Genomic DNA, 16,429 nt, shown 5'->3' on the forward strand with positions numbered 1-16,429 from the left:
GCTGAGATTATCTTTTCAAACCACTCTCTGGAGGTCGCGTCTATGTTTATTCACACCCCAAAGTGGTCAGTGGGGGATCACACCAGACGCAGGTAAGCAAAAGAATAGATACAAACACCTGTTGTACCTCTAAACAGGGAAGGGAGCAAAATGAGTAGTAGCCAACCTAGCATTAAAACACCCTAGTGGTGAACAAAAAGCTAATCCCGGCGGGGCAGCCCTACAGCTAGATGAGAACAAGCGACACACGTCCGTCCTCTCCACAACCATCCATCAAAGTTCGGTTGTGAAAGATTTATATTATCTCGTGGCAGCACGTTCTGAGCCGAACACCAATTTACAAAAGGATGTAGTAAATGCTGTGTTTAAAGCACTCCTTCATTTTTCTTTAAGTCAGGTCTCAGTTACCTCAGAGTTGTCTGTATACATTTTCTCCATCTCCCCAGAATTTCCTTGGATACCATGTTTCCTAAAGATTTGCCTCAGACTGCATTAAACTTCTCAGTCTATGGAAGTGAGAGCCCTCTGCACAGTCCCCTCACTAGCCACCGTTGTAGTTGCCACTTGCTGCCAATTTTAATATTTGTGCCAAAAATTCCATACCATATTTTAACATATGCCAAAGAAAGTATAAGTTTCTTTATCTTCCGTTTGGTTAAACGTTAAAAAAAAAAAAAAAAGGGGGAAATTTAGTTTTAGCATCTGATAACTTTGGCCATGTGTCGCATGCGCCTGGTGTCGTCATGCATGAGATAGGATGAATTTCAACAGGAGTGTCCCGTCCTTGTTAACACAGACCATGTTTACACAATCGGTGGCTCTTTCAGCACGGTGAGGCTATTTTATATTTCGTTCATGGTGACAATCAACGATTTTACTTAGGTAGTTAAAACATTTAATGATAGCTACATCTATCTCAAGTTTAAATTTTTTTTTTGCCTTGAGCTGCATAAAATTTCATGGGGATAGCAACAATAAAATTCAGTGTCACCGTCCTAAAGGGGTTAATTACTTTTCAACCCCCCCTCTCAAAGCACGTTACAACTTTAGATAAGGCAGCTGTTAAATTTGGTGTGATTCAGGAACGGGTGTTTGAAGGCAGTGTAGCTCGAAGACTAACAAAAGGTAGACAAAGAATGAGGTCGTGGGACAAGTTAAGGACGTCAGCGTGAAAGACGGTGTGACTTTGCAGGAGGATCACTACTGAGTTGGGATCGTAATGCCTCGAAGTCTTCTTGCGGAGATACATATATAAACATACATACATGCAAATAGTTAGACTGATAGATTGATTGATGGATGGATATAAAACACTTACGGGGTCCAACACCCACGCCAAGCAGCTGGACTCAAGACCTGTCCACACAAACAGTGAGCACCTGCGATTTTGGAGTGTGATAGTGAAAAGGTGTTGCACAGACGTGATGAACTGAAATACACTCCCTACCTTATCGGATATACGGTTTATAGTGTTACTTGTCTCCTTGCCTTGAAACTAATGAGCAGAGTGCTTGGACACGACAAATATCCACTGAATCGTGGAGAAGGACCTTAAGGCCGAATCTTTGACCCTGCCCTGTGCCCGTGACCTTCGACTGATTGCTCTCAGAATCTAATGCCTCATCTTTACCCATAATCCATCTCTTAAGATTGGTTCAAATCGGATCAAGATTGTTTAAGTTTACCTTATCCTGTGACCTTTGATCTCTGACCTATTGTTTTGAAAGTAGAATTATTCCATCTTCGTCTAACCTTAAATCCTTTCACTAATTTTCATCAATATCGAATAAAAGCTATATGAGTTAAAGGGCACAACATTTGACCTTACCCTGTGACCTTTCCCACGGACCGATCTGTTTACAGTTTCCTATCCTCTTCCCTTCCGCCAAGTTTAGTCAAAATCGAACAAACCTTTCTTAGACTATTAGGTTCTGGACCTATGACCTATTACCATATTCTCCCCCAAATTTATCACCTATGCCTCCGATGGCTGTCAATCATGATGCCAAATTTTGTGCAATTTCATTTACTAGTATTTTTTTTTTAGAAATCTTATTAACAGACAGACAGATACAAAAGACAAACCGAACCAAATACACAACTAGAGCCACTTTTATAGAGAATCATCCTAGATCCCTCCTCCCATCTCCTCCATCCTTCATGCAGCATCTCAGCCCCTTAATCCTACATTCCACACATCACCTGCGACAGCCTACTCCCTCATGCTTTCATCCTACATCCTATCCCTTTCATCCCACTCCACGTTCCATATCCAACATCCTGTCTGCTACAACCTTCATTCCATAACTCATATCCATCATGCCACACTTTTTTTTTTTATGCGAGGAAGAAGGAACCAAAGGCCATGAGCCCGCAGTAACAGTTCCCTCCAAGAGAAAAACAAAATACAATAGAGAGCCAAATTCAAGATCCGATCATTTTGAGATGCCTGGACACACTGCGTTTGAAAGACTGGAGATCATAGGCAGCAGGAAATACAGACAGAGGGAGACAGTTCCAGAGCTGACCTGTTGCATAAATGAAAGACTGGGAGTAACAGTTAACTATTGCATTAGAGAGTTGGACAGAAAAGGGATGAGAGTTTGCTGCCAGACGGGTGCTACGCGCCCGTCGTAGAGGTGGAGGAATGCAAGCAGACAGTTCAGAGGAGCAGTGACCATTAAAGTAGCGATAGAAAAGAGATATAGATGCAACAGTGCGGCGAAGAGACAGAGGTTGAAGGGAGTCAGTAAGAGGAGGAGAGTTAATGAGACGAAAAGCCTTTGACTCCACCCTATTGAGAAGAGCTGTATGTGGGGAGCCTTCCCACACATGAGAGTTGTACTCCACACAGGGGCAGATAAAACCCCTGTATAGAGTCAACAATTGTGCAGGGGTAAAGAAAGAGCGGAGTCGGCTTAGCACACCCAATCTCTTGGAAGCAGATTTTACAAGAGATGTAATATGATCTTTCCAAGATAAGTCCCGAGTAAATGAAACCCCAAGCATGTTCAAGGATGATGCAGGATTAAGCTGAATATTATTAACCCCTACACCGCGGGCTTGTTTACCAATTACTTGCGTGTGCCGCGGGGTTATTTGGGCTCCGACAGACTCTCAAAAAATATTTGCCAAAAATCAGTTATTAGTCCTAGAATAATAAAATTACATATGCTTATGGCACATACCTTCAGCTTTCTCCTGGAATGATTGTTGAGCCTTCGTCGGTTACCGTAGGACTTGTGGAGACCTCTGAAGTAGGATAACGAAGTCTCCACTTTACACTTCCCAACAACCCGTAATATGATTACCACAGCCAGATACAAACACTATAAACACTATTCTACAATTTTCAAGTAGTTTGGGATCCATACTCAAAAAAAAAAACTGTGAAAGCAATGGAAATTACGAGCGCGTCTGATCGTCGCACTGGCACTAGTTCGCTCATGGTAGTCTGTCATTTATTATTCATAAAACCCCTCACACTTTATATTTCTATTACTATATAACACTTATATATATCTACAGTCTTTATCCATAAGTTTCCTTCAGTAGTATTAGTTTATTGTCACTGTAGGGATTCAATTTCTTTCAGTAAAATATGTAGCATTCACTTTCTCGTCCTGTATACTGGCATTGAGAGTGAATGTCACTTTCATCTTCACTCTCATAACTCATAGCATTCAGACATGCTAGAGTGAAACTTTCACTTTCATTACTCCTAGGGTATATACTCGTATTCTTATAATACTACTCATTTACATTTCTATTTACGTTCTCTATTTTATTTACGTTATTTACATTTCTATTTTATTTACAGTGTTATGCACTGTCACTTGAAATAACTTATAAAACTATTTTCCATTGTTCACGTATATTTACATTCATTACTTTCACTTGCTGTTTACACATTATTTACACATTATTTACAATTCCACTTGCACTGTTTTACTCAATAGAAAGATCGTAGTCACTCTTTTATCAATTGTCAGCCCTTTACCTCTTTCCACACGAGGTTTAGTAGGGGGTAAAGGTCACAGAGCCATTTGCATGGGGGTGAAAAAAGGCCTTGAAGTCAGCAAGATGAAACATACGTCCTCTCACTTCGGAAGATGAGACTACACTGATAACGCAGTTGCCAGGCCAGCTAGCCTAGAGGCCTGCTTTAGGGGTTATTCAGAGTTACCAATATTACTTCTTGAAACAGCTAAGTCTAGCACTGATATGATTGGCAGGAAATCTAGACAATACATTATAAATTTGGTAGTTCCAGGTGAATGTAAATATCATTTAGGGTTCTCCCTTCCCTCCTTACAGGTATATTTATTACGAAAATAGATTAGAGGCCTACTTAGGAGATATATAATCAGAGCTACCAATGTTAAATCTTGAAACAGCTTTGTGTAGCACTGATATGATTGGCAGGAAATCTAGACAATACATTATAAATTAGGTAGTTCCAGGTGAATGTAAATATCACTTAGGCTTCTCCCTTCTCTCCTTACATGTATATTTATTACGAAAATAGATTATACGGCATATTTCAAGGGGAAAAAAACAGCGAAAATTAGCGAACGAGTGCACGTGAGGTGTTGTCAGGTGATAATTAGCCAATTCCAGGTGTATGGCACTCTCACTTACCTGATTTCTTTCTTGTATATATTATTTGGTATAAGAATACGACATAGGGCTTATTTCAATGGATGAAATCAGTGAAAAATTCCAGGGAAGATTTACTTAGCGTAGCATGGCCGGGCAGGCGAGAGGATAGGGTAATGGAGGGGGGGTAGGGAGGGGAGTCAAGAACGGAGAGAAATGGCTAAATTGTCAACAATGGATGGGAGTACAGATGAGATTAGGAGTGCTGACTAGTGTTGGACATTGTCAGTACTGATAGATGATACAAGCCCCCACTTGAAAGCCCGGGTGAATTCAAAATAACACAGAATCACAAAAGCGACGCCCCGCGGTATGATCCCTTGCTCCCAAGCGTCACGAAAGTGACGCCCCGCGGTTAAGGGGTTAAACATTAGTGGGTATACCTGTGGAAGATTTTGTCGGGTTGATAGGTGTAAGAACTGAGTCTTAGATGCATTAAAGACAACCATATTATTTTTACCCCAGTCAGAGATACGAGCCAAGTCAGACATTAGGTGTGCTATAGCCTCATCCCTTGTTTGTTGAAGTAACTGTTGAGATGGGCGTTGCGAGAACCGAATGGAAAGATGAAGGGTGGAGTCATCAGCATATGAGTGGACAGGGTTAGATGTACAGCTTAGAAGACCATCGATGAATAAAAGGAAGAGAGTTGGTGATAGGACAGAGCCCTGAGGAACACCACTGTTGATAGATCTAGGAGAAGAACGATGGCCGTCTACAACAGCAGCTATAGAACGACCAGAAAGGAAGCTAGCGATGAAGGCACAGATAGAAGGATAGAAACCGTAGGAGGGCAGTTTGGAAATTAAAGATTTATGCCAGACTCGATCGAAAGCCTTTGAGATGTCAAGTGCAATGGCAAAGCTTTCGCCAAAGTCCCGAAAGGAGGATGACCAGGAGTCTGAAAGGTAGGTGAGAAGATCGCCAGTGGAGCGTCCCTGACAGAACCCATACTGACGATCGGAAAGAAGGTTGTGATAGGAAAGATGTCTTAAAATTTTTCTATTAAGAATTGATTCGAAAACTTTTGAAATACAGGACGTTAAAGCAATTGGACGATAGTTGGAGGGTTGGGAGTGGTCACCCTTCTTTGGGACTGGCTGAATGAGAGCAAATTTCCAGCAAGAAGGAAAGGTACAAGTTGACAGACAAAGGCGAAAGAGTTTGCCTAGGCAGGGTGTAAGCACAGAAGCACAGTTCTTGAGACAACAGGAGGGACCCCATCAGGCCCATATGCCTTGTTAGTACTGAGGCCAGTGATGGCAGAAAATACATCAACTGAAGAAATTTTAATGTCAGCCATGAGGAAGTCAGAGGGGGGAAGTGATGGAGGAACAGCACCGGAATCGTCTAAGGTGGAATTGGAGGAGAAAGTCTGTGCGAAGAGATCTGCTTTATCAGTAGAAGAAATAGCTACAGAACCATCAGAGTAGAAAAGAGGAGGGAAGGATGATGAGGTAAAGTTGTTAGAAAGGTTTTTGGCAAGGTGCCAGAAGAAGCGGGAAGAATTCGAGTTGGAGAGTTGAGAGCATTTAGTATGGATGAAATTATTTTTAGTAGAGCGAAGAACAGACTTAGCACGATTCCGGGCAGAAACGTAAAGATGATGTGATTCAGGGGTGGGTTGGCTCCAGTACCTTTTGTAGGCCTTCTCCTTGTTGCGGACAGCATTAGAACAAGCGTGATTAAACCAAGGCTTTCTTGCGTTAGTCAAAGGATATGAGAAAGGAATGTATGCTTCCATGCCCGAGAGAATAACCTCTGTAATGAGCAAGGCACACTCAGATGGCTCACGGCCATGGAAGCAATAATCATTCCAGGGAAAATCAAAGAAGTACTGCCTGAGGGCCTCCCAGTCCGCGGCTCCAAAATGCCAGAGACGACGTTTCCCTGGAGGGTCCACAGGCCGTACTGGAGTGATAGGACAGGTTAAGGTAATAAGGTTGTGATCGGAGGAGCCCATCGGAGAGAAAAGATTAACAGAGTAAACAGAAGGATTAGTTGTGAGGAAGAGGTCAAGTATGTTGGAGCTCTCTCCAAGGCGGTCAGGGATATGGGTAGGGTGCTGTACAAGCTGCTCTAGGTCATTAAGGATAGAAAAGATATAGGCTTGTTCACCAGGTGGATCCGTGAAAGGAGAGGACAGCCAAAGGTGGTGGTGAACATTGAAATCTCCAAGAATTGAGATTTCAGAGAAAGGAGAAATGGACAGAATGTGTTCCATCGTAGAAGTAAGATAGTCGAAGAATTTTTGATAGTCAGTAGAATTAGGGGATAAGTAAACAGCACAGATATATTTAGTCAGAGAATGACAGGAAAGCCGAAGCCAGAGTGTGGAGAATTCAGAAGAATCAAGTTCAGGAACACGAGAGCAAGATAAGTCGTTGCGTATGTATACACAACAGCCACCTTTGGCCTTGAAATGAGTATAGAGAAAGTAGGAGGATACAGAAAAGGGTTTGCTGTCAGTTGCCTCAGACAGCTGAGTCTCCGTTAGAAAAAGAAGGTGAGGTCTAGAGGAGGAGAGGTGGTGCTCAACAGAGCGAAAGTTAGATGAAAGGCCGCGAATGTTGCAGAAATGAAGAAGAAGAGAGTCAGACAGTGGTTCCAGGCACCTCGAGTCGTCACCGGGAGAGGGGCAGATGACGGGGGCATTTATGGTCCACCCCCCCTGGGGACTCCGAGGCTCGGTGAATCGACGCCATTTTTGGTGAATTTTGAATAGGAAGTGTAGTGTGTACTGTGCATGTAGTTTGGTGAAGATAGTTAGAGAAATTTGCACTGGAAAGCATGCTGGCCTACTCTCTGTGTAACTGAGACACTGAAAAAGTTCAGCAAAGGGGGATGGTCAGGAACTAGTCTCGAGGGCTGATGAAACGGGAGCTCCAGCACTCCCTGTCATCAGCTTTCCATCCACCTCGGGAGTACTACCCTGCTCGACTGGTGCTACAGTCTACTCCCATACATCCTACATCCAGTCCAACATCTTACACTCATCTTATATCCAACACCCAGTTTAACATGCTACACTTCATCCTACATGCTACACCTAATTCAATATACTATGCCTAATCCTACATCCAAAACCGCATCCAACACCCCACATCCTATCCCACAGCCCACATCCCATCCTACCTCCCACATCTCATCGTATATTTCGCACCCCATCCTTTGTCGTACACACAATCTTACATCTCACATCTCATCCCATTTATACGACACTCCATCTTCAGTCTACATCCCATCCTCTTCCGCATATTTTACATGCCACACCCTAGCTGCATCTTATGCCCAGTTCACTTCACCCAGCGTCCCACACCCTAGCCTGCATTTTTCATTGTACACCACGGCTCCCTCATTCCTCATCCCACTCTTCATCCCACATCTCACACCTCGTCCCACATCTCATCTGTCATTTCCCCATTCATAAAATTCACTAGTGTTCCATTTCAGCTAACGACAGACACATATATCCAGTTGAGAATGAGCCATAGGCGCTTGACAGAGCTTATTCTGACACCGTTGGCCTTCCCAAGCCCAGAACAATTATTGAATCCCATACTAGCTGCTAGTATTCAATTTTATTCACTTGAGAGTGAGTCATACGAGCCTGAGATTTAATTACGCTGCCAAGAAATACTCGACAACAATCGACACCCTTCCTTGTGTCTTACATATATATATATATATATATATATATATATATATATATATATATATATATATATATATATATATATCATCATCATCTCATCTCATCAGCCGTTTAAGTGTCCACTGCAGGACCGGTCTATCCCGACCGAAGTAGGGACGATACAGCCAATGTATCTCTACCAATGGCTTAGGCTGTCTGGTAAAGATTGTATGTAGGGTGAGAAGTGCTTGTAAGTGTAATTGCAGTGTTGGGGTGGCTTTGGATGTGTGTGTAGCCTGTGAACCAAGTGTAATCGGCCCGTGCAAGCCGACTGGGTGCAAGCATACTTTATAGTATGCGACACCCGTTCAACTACTGTACAGCACCCCTGATGTCCGTCAATGCAGTACATGGCCAGAAGAACGCTCCCAAAGTTTATTACTCTGGCGAGGCGCAAACCCTCGTTCTTCACTGTAGGAAAACACACACTTTACCACTGTATCACAGAGGCTCCCTATATATATATATATATATATATATATATATATATATATATATATATATATATATATATATATATATATATATATATATATATGTATATATATATATATATATATATATATATATATATATATATATATATATATATGAAAACGTCAAGCTGTGTATTTGTGTATCTGTCTGTGCGTTTGTTCGTTTCTTTCGCGAGAACGGTACCAGATATCAACCTAATTCTTTTTCAGTTAGGTCGGGGTAAGTCCAAAGAGTGTCAGAAAGATACCCCCCCCCCCCACCAAAATTTTGATGAGCGCACGCATAGCGACGGGGCGAAATTGCCTGATATCGCGACACGCAATAATATGCAAGGAAAAAAAATCGACTTTATGGTCAGAATTCATCATCGTGGGCTCAATAACAGTATGAAAACAAAGATAATGGTATTTGCAAACATCCTGTGACGGAAAGGTTATTATTTAGCCCTCCAATTTTTTCGGACATGCACAAGTAAATGAAGGGTATGGTAGGTCCACTCCACTGGGGTGGACTTTCGTGGGCCCATACCCTTCTCAGAACCCTATCCGAGTGAAGGTATACTATTGTGATTTTTTTCCTAGTTAACAGAAAAATAAAAACAAGAAAGGACTCGGAAAGCGCATACCTCCGCCAATGCCATTGCCATTAAAAAGGATCCGGATCCGGATCTGTGGAGATATTGTGTTGAATGCACAGGATCCGGATCCGCCCCAATATTTAATCAACTGTTCCTTGACTCATGGTTCACTCTCAAAATTTTATTGCAGTTCATTGAGAACTTTTGGAGATATTGAGCAAGATACATAGGATTCGGATCCGGATTCAAATCAGCCCCCAAATCGAATTATTTCTTTAATGGCCCATGGCCCACCCTTCCACAAAATTTCATTGAAATTCACTGAAAACTTTTGGAGATATTGTGCGAGATACTCTGGATCCGGATCCGCCACAAAATTAATCATTATTATTATTATTTTTTTTTTTTTTTGGCCTATGGCCCACCTATCGATAAAATTTCATGTAAATTCAATGAGAACTTTTGGAGGTATCGTGTGGACAAACAAATAGACAAACACAGGGGAATACATAACTTCCTCCAACTTCGTTGGCGGAGGTAATTATCATACTACCACCGTCATCGCTGCCACTGTCGTCATTACCACCATCGCCTCTACCACCAATACCCATTCTTTTATAAAGTTTTACCTTTTCTCAGCTCAGCTTATATGAATTACGGTACATCATAATCCCACCTTCACCACCCACCCACCTGCACCACCCTTTCACTTACTTCTCCCTCAAGTCTACACCAAACTCTCACCTACATCACCCATCCATTACCACCATCCTCACACTTTCAACATCCTCCCATCTATACCACCCACTCACCTACACCACCTTTGCACTTGCACTACCCTCCCACTTACATTACTCACTCCAGTGACCCTTGTCATGTTGACAGTAAAAACAGAGTATCCTGGGGGAGAGGGGGAGGGGTGAAAATAGGGATCTTCACTAGTTCCATCGTGCCTAAAACATAGGTGGAGCGGAGATCTACCTCTGTGTGTAATTCCTTTTTCTTCTGTAGATGTTTTGGATAACATTGATACTATCTGGATGTAGATTGATAAATGGATAGGTAATTACAAAAGACACCAAAAAGATTTGTCTATTATTTTGCTGCTCTTCCAGTCTCCCAGTCTCTCCCCTAATTTCAACTGACTCACCACCTCATTACCAAGGAGCCGTATATACCAACCTTCTTGAGCTAAAAAGTGTTTAACATTGCATGTTCATACTTTTGTCTTCATTCATTTGCCTTACAAATACTTCAGCCCAAAACAGAGTTAATACTCAAGTGAAAAATAAACGAATATCAAAACTATTTCTGATAACAATAAGCTGCCAGGGAGAATTCTTTACCCAGGAAAGTGATAAAGATCCTTGATAAATACTGCCTCAGCTTCCCTGGCTAGGTGTGCATCTGTGGCGCAGCTGTGTCAGTAACACAAACTTTCCCCCACACACTTGCATCACTACCTTCCGCATCTACTACCGTTTCGTTTGGCTCGTATCTTGTGAAGGTCGATACTGAACCGTGGTAATGCTTTTGTCACTAAAGCTATTGTCCGACTGAATGCGTTCACAACGATGACACATACTGTATATTATTCTTGTTACTACCAAACTATTTTCGTCAGCTTAGAAGACATTTTTTAGGCTGGAAGTGCTATATGTAACCTGCATTAACTTTTGACAGCCAGATGTCTCACTTAAACAAAAAATCGCCAGCTAATAGCAAGATTAAAATAGAAAAATGTGTCATCGAAATGAAGGGGCAAAAACTCTTTAAAAATATTGGCGTGCGTTCAGTCACATGCTTTCTTCGTCATTCCCCTCTCAGATTTTGGTCGTGCCACTGCCGTAGTGTTGCGTAAAATTTATCTTCGCTCTGAAAATCTAAAGTAATTGTCTTATCGGCTACGATCTTAATGTACACTTGTATGCAACATTTTGTTTTAACTTTTATTGGTGTCTATTCTAGGATTAGCACTGAGATGTCTGTGATTTGCGGAATGACTACATTACTGCTGCTCTTCATCTTGTTCTGCCCCGCACGACCACGTTGGAACCCCAATATGCAGCATAACAAGGAGGTGAGTATGGAAAGAAAGCAGTTTTATTTGCATCCGTGTCTGTTGTTGGTAATCATTCAAATGGTCAGGGTGCGAACAAACAGTGTGGCACGTAGGAGGACTGCTGAGCCTTGGAAAGGAGACTGTCAAAATCATGCCGAGTCTCTCTCACACACACACACACACACACACACACACACACACACACACACACACACACACACACACACACACACACACAAAGCATTAAGGGAGTGCAATACCTGCATCCCCCAACTGATCTATGGGCCTAATAATTTACTTTGTGCCGTGCCCTTGACCTTCAACAGATTACTCTCAAAATCGAATCGCTAAATTCTTTGCCTATCTCTTAACCCTTCTGCCAGCTTTAGTTCAGATTAAATCAGACGTGTGTGAGTTGACTTTGCCCAGTGACATTGAACTTTGATCTTTCCCCGTGAGCCAGACTTGACTGATTGTTCTCAAAATCGAATTTCTGTTCACTTGTTATTAACCCAAACTCTTTCATAAGCTTTACGAGTGCATCAGAGAAAAACTTTTTAAGATAATCTTGCCGTGTGATTTTGATCTTTCCTCTTTCAAAAATAATTTTTCCCACTCTTGGGTGAACCTCAATTCTTCCACCAAGGTTTCCCTAAATCAGGGCGAAACTGTTTTAGTTATTTTATTCACCCACAGACATGCTAGTAGAACTCCGACCTTGTACTGTGACCTTGACCCCTGCTGGTTGTTCTGAAAACTGAATACATTTCTTTTTCTCTGACCCTAAACCTGTTCCCAAAGGATGGTGGAAATCGGTTAAAATCTGTTTCAGATGACCTTGACTTTTGAACTATTGTTCTGAAAAACAATATCACTAAGTCCACTCCCTGGCTGACCCTCAACACTTCCACCAAGTGTGGCTAAAATCCGATGAAAACAGGTTGAGTAATTTTGTTAACATTCACATGTGTTGAACTTTGCCCTTGCCCTGTGACTAATGGCCTTCAAAACTGAATCTCTTTGTTCTTCTCTTATCCTTAACCCTTTCCCAAAGTTGGATGTAAATCGGTTTAAAGCTTTTTCAATTGGCCTTGATCTTTAACCTTGAACTTTGACCTATCGTTCTGAAAAAATAAACACACACACACACACACACACACACACACACACACACACACGTTTACTCCTTGGTGGACCCTCTATCCTTCCACCACGTTTGGTCAAGATGGTCTGAGAACTGTTTGAGCTATTCTGTTAACACTCACTCACAAGGCGTAGACTTTGCCCTTGCCGTGTGACCTTGACCTTCGACTGATTCTTCTCAATATTAATTCAATTCATCCTTACATTACCCTCATTTGTTTCCCAAAGTTTGGATGAAGTTCGTTAAAAACGCTAAAACGATTTTACTAGGTCAGCCTTTCACCTAGCCCCATGACCTCGACCTTTGACCTACAGTATTCTAAAAAAAACATTTGATTTCTATATGGAATGTGCCTTTATCTTTCCATCAAGTTTGGTCAAAACCGGTTAAACATGTTTTGATTTGTTCACACACACTCACACACACACACACACACACACACAATATATATATATATATATATATATATATATATATATATATATATATATTAAACCGGTTAAACATGTTTTTATTTGTTCACACACACACACACACATACACACACATGCACACACACACAATATATATATATATATATATATATATATATATATATATATATATGTATGTATATATATATGTAATATACACACGCACGCCTCTGAAAACATAACACACTCTTTCGAGACGAGAGATGCTGATATTTAAAAAACAATACAGTACATCCCCATAGTATGCGAGTTTCAAGTACGCGATCCCCCTTGTGCACGAGGACCTATTTTTAAAAATTTTTAGTGTATTTCTTATAAGTACACGAATTGAACTCCTTGTAAGAGAGATGGGCAGTGAAGAGTGGCCCAAATCCGGGGTTACCGTGAGTATGTGACATTGCCCCCCAAAAAAGCGATTAACGGTTGCCTACCCTCCACCCACATTGTGCAGAGAGTGGACGAGGCCGACACAGAGCAGGAGATAGTAGCAGAAAAGGCAGCAACACCAGTGATGGAGAGTGAAGATTTGACCATGATGAAGATCAGCAGGGTACTGTGTGCCCTTGATAAATTCAAGGAAGAATTCAAGGACATCGAACGCTCTCAGTTGCGAGTGGAGGAGGCGATGTCTTCACTGGACAGAACCTTCTGCTACTACACTGACAAGTACAACCAGGACGTAAACAAACGGAAACAAACCCTCATCACCCATTTCTTTCGTACTGAACAAAGTGAGCAATCACTCCCTTCAACATCAGAAAAGCCATATCCTGAGGAGGATCAAAAGGATGATGCGATGTCTGAGGTGTCACAAATAGACTTTGAAAGGTTTATGAACGAAGTGAGTGCATTAGGTAGTGAAAGTATCGAAAGTGCTGGTGACAAAAGTGGTGAGGAAGGTGGTGTGGCGGGTGGTGTGGCGGGTGGTGTGGTGGGTGATGCAGGAGATGCACGCTAGGTGCCTCATCCTGCCTTGGATCCTCTTCTTACCTCCATCAAGTCTGTTGTCCTCTTGGGTTAAGGTTAGCAGCCATATTCTTGTTGGTTTAGTTAAGCCATATCCTTGTTTATTTACCTAGTAAAGCCATAATCTTGTTGGTTTACTTTATCTTAGGTAATGTGTCTTAGATAGTTTCCCTGTACAGTACAGTACTTAGGTCTGAAAGGTGTCTCGAGGGTTGCCCATGATGGGGGGTGCTGCCCATATGTAATTTTTCCCACAAGTTTATGTACTCACAGTACGCGAATTCCTAGCACGCGGCGTCCTCTGTCGCCCATATAGGTGCGTAGTAGGGGGATGTACTGTACTTCGCCATTTTCTTGAAGCTTTCACGGAACAGTTCTGCTGAGAATTAAAAGTCCATTACTGGTCCGTTTGATATTGTCGTACATAGTCTTTAATGGCTGCAAACTAAACCTACCTGTCAGACCAGAAGTAGACCTGCATGCTGCGCAGCCTTTATTGAGCATAAACACTGTATAGCAGAAAGTCCACCATTTGTTGAGCAAATTTTTCTGCCCTCTTCATAAAGACTTTATTAAGACAAAGTGGAGAAGGTAGCACAAGTCAAGAAAATTTTTAAAGCCCATGGAACTATATGGAAACTCAGTGAATCATGTATTGTATTAATGACTGTATTTATTTTAAAATGATTTCAAAACAGTATCCTTGAAAAAAGAAATAGGCGATAATGGACTCGTATTGCCATATCCAGATGCCCCCAAAAAAAAGAAAAAAAAAGATGCAGACAAATCTTCATCATCCTTAACCTATCACACCTTACTATGTCGTAATACACATGATAAACTTTGATAGGATTACGATTGCGATGAAAAGTCGAGAGGAAGGATGGGACTTGAATGTATCAGTGATGTGACGAGAAACGGTCGATTGAGATGATCTGAGCATGTGGAGAGGATGGACGATGACTATTCGGTGTGAAACGTGGTAGGTACGAGCGTTGAAGGTAGATTTACGAGAGGCAGACACGGAAAGGCCTGGGCCGAGGTCATACAATGTAACATCAGGTATAAGGGACTGAACAGAAAAGCTCCTAAAGATCGAGCAGCGTGGAGAGCTGCCATTAAGTGGCCAAGGACTACACATGCAAGCACTGGAGCTTTTAAAAACGAAACGAAACGAACAAACCGAGTAGCATTTGGCATCTGAGGAAGGATTATGTACAAAGAGACTTCAAATGCACACTGTCCAGTGATGTAGACTACACACATCCACTACCTATCCAGCTAAGACTATGAAACTTCATTTCATCCTAAAGGCTAAGCCTTCCATGTGATTAACAGCACCCCAATAGCGTCGAATTACCAGAGGAAAACTACATTTATTATATGTATATTGTTGCAGACTGTATCAACTTCATTATTGCAATTGTTCTTGTTTTGCAGTTTCAGCTCAAATACTTTATTCATACATTACTCGTAATACACGTTTTTCTCTTTGTGAAACGCTGCATACATTGAGTTTCCTTTTCATTCGCCTTTTCATCACCTATGTACAGTATACATATTACTTTTCTCTACATGATCTTGTCCCATAAAAATATTTTCTCTATTCAGGCTTTAAAATCCTCGATTTCATCTCATTCTCAGCCAACCACAAGTAACCGTAATACCATTTGGAAAAGGTCTGTTGAAGCTAATGTCAAGTGTCCTTCAGGTGATGGTACAGCTGTTTGAGTGGAAGTGGAAGGACGTGGCAGCCGAGTGTGAAGAGTTCCTTGCTCCCAAAGGCTATGGAGGTGTGCAGGTAATAGCTGTCCATTTAATCTGATTCCACACTTTAATGGGAGGGGGTGGGAAAAAAAAAAATTGAAGCTTCCGCACAACAACTAACTACATTTCATACCATTCTAAGTGCACTCCCTTAATGCTGCATTATCATCATAAACGTTGGAGGACCTCAACACAACCAGCCTCTTGTGCTCGCAGCTGCCTTGGTCTGGTATTAATATGAAGACAGAGTCTGTAAAGGTTGCCTGATAAACCATTGTGTTGCATAAACATTAGGATCGAAACGCTATAATTCCTAAGCAGACACACCATAATGATACGTATTTATCCATCCGTCTGTCTGTCTGTCTATTAATCTATCTATATATCCATGTCAATATGTATATCTGTATCCATATCTATCCATTCCTCAACACTATATATATATATATATATATATATATATATATATATATATATATATATATATATATATATATATATATTTATTTACTATATATATTTATATTTTAGGCGAGAGTGACCAGTCTCACACTTTCCCGAGTAACATTAAATGAGCAATAAAATCCAACCAGCCTCTCGGATATAAACC

At 41.4% G+C, this 16,429-nt stretch overlaps 1 protein-coding gene across 1 annotated transcript in view; it reads left to right on the forward strand.

Annotated features, from left to right (window-relative positions):
- The first annotated feature begins 10,888 nt into the window (after positions 1–10,888).
- Positions 10,889–16,429, forward strand: part of LOC145392105 (alpha-amylase 2-like) — a 230,703-nt gene continuing 225,162 nt past the window's right edge. Inside the window, exons 1-3 of the mRNA XM_080266559.1 lie at positions 10,889–10,931; positions 11,376–11,487; positions 15,764–15,853. Coding sequence (XP_080122685.1) covers positions 11,389–11,487; positions 15,764–15,853 — 189 coding nt within the window. The 5' untranslated portion in view covers positions 10,889–10,931; positions 11,376–11,388. The remainder of the gene's footprint in view (positions 10,932–11,375; positions 11,488–15,763; positions 15,854–16,429) is intronic.

Source organism: Coenobita brevimanus, chromosome 21 (assembly GCF_032717465.1).
Source record: "Coenobita brevimanus isolate Jiangsu-jjx chromosome 21, ASM3271746v2, whole genome shotgun sequence".
In the NCBI taxonomy this organism is placed as follows: domain Eukaryota; kingdom Metazoa; phylum Arthropoda; class Malacostraca; order Decapoda; family Coenobitidae; genus Coenobita; species Coenobita brevimanus.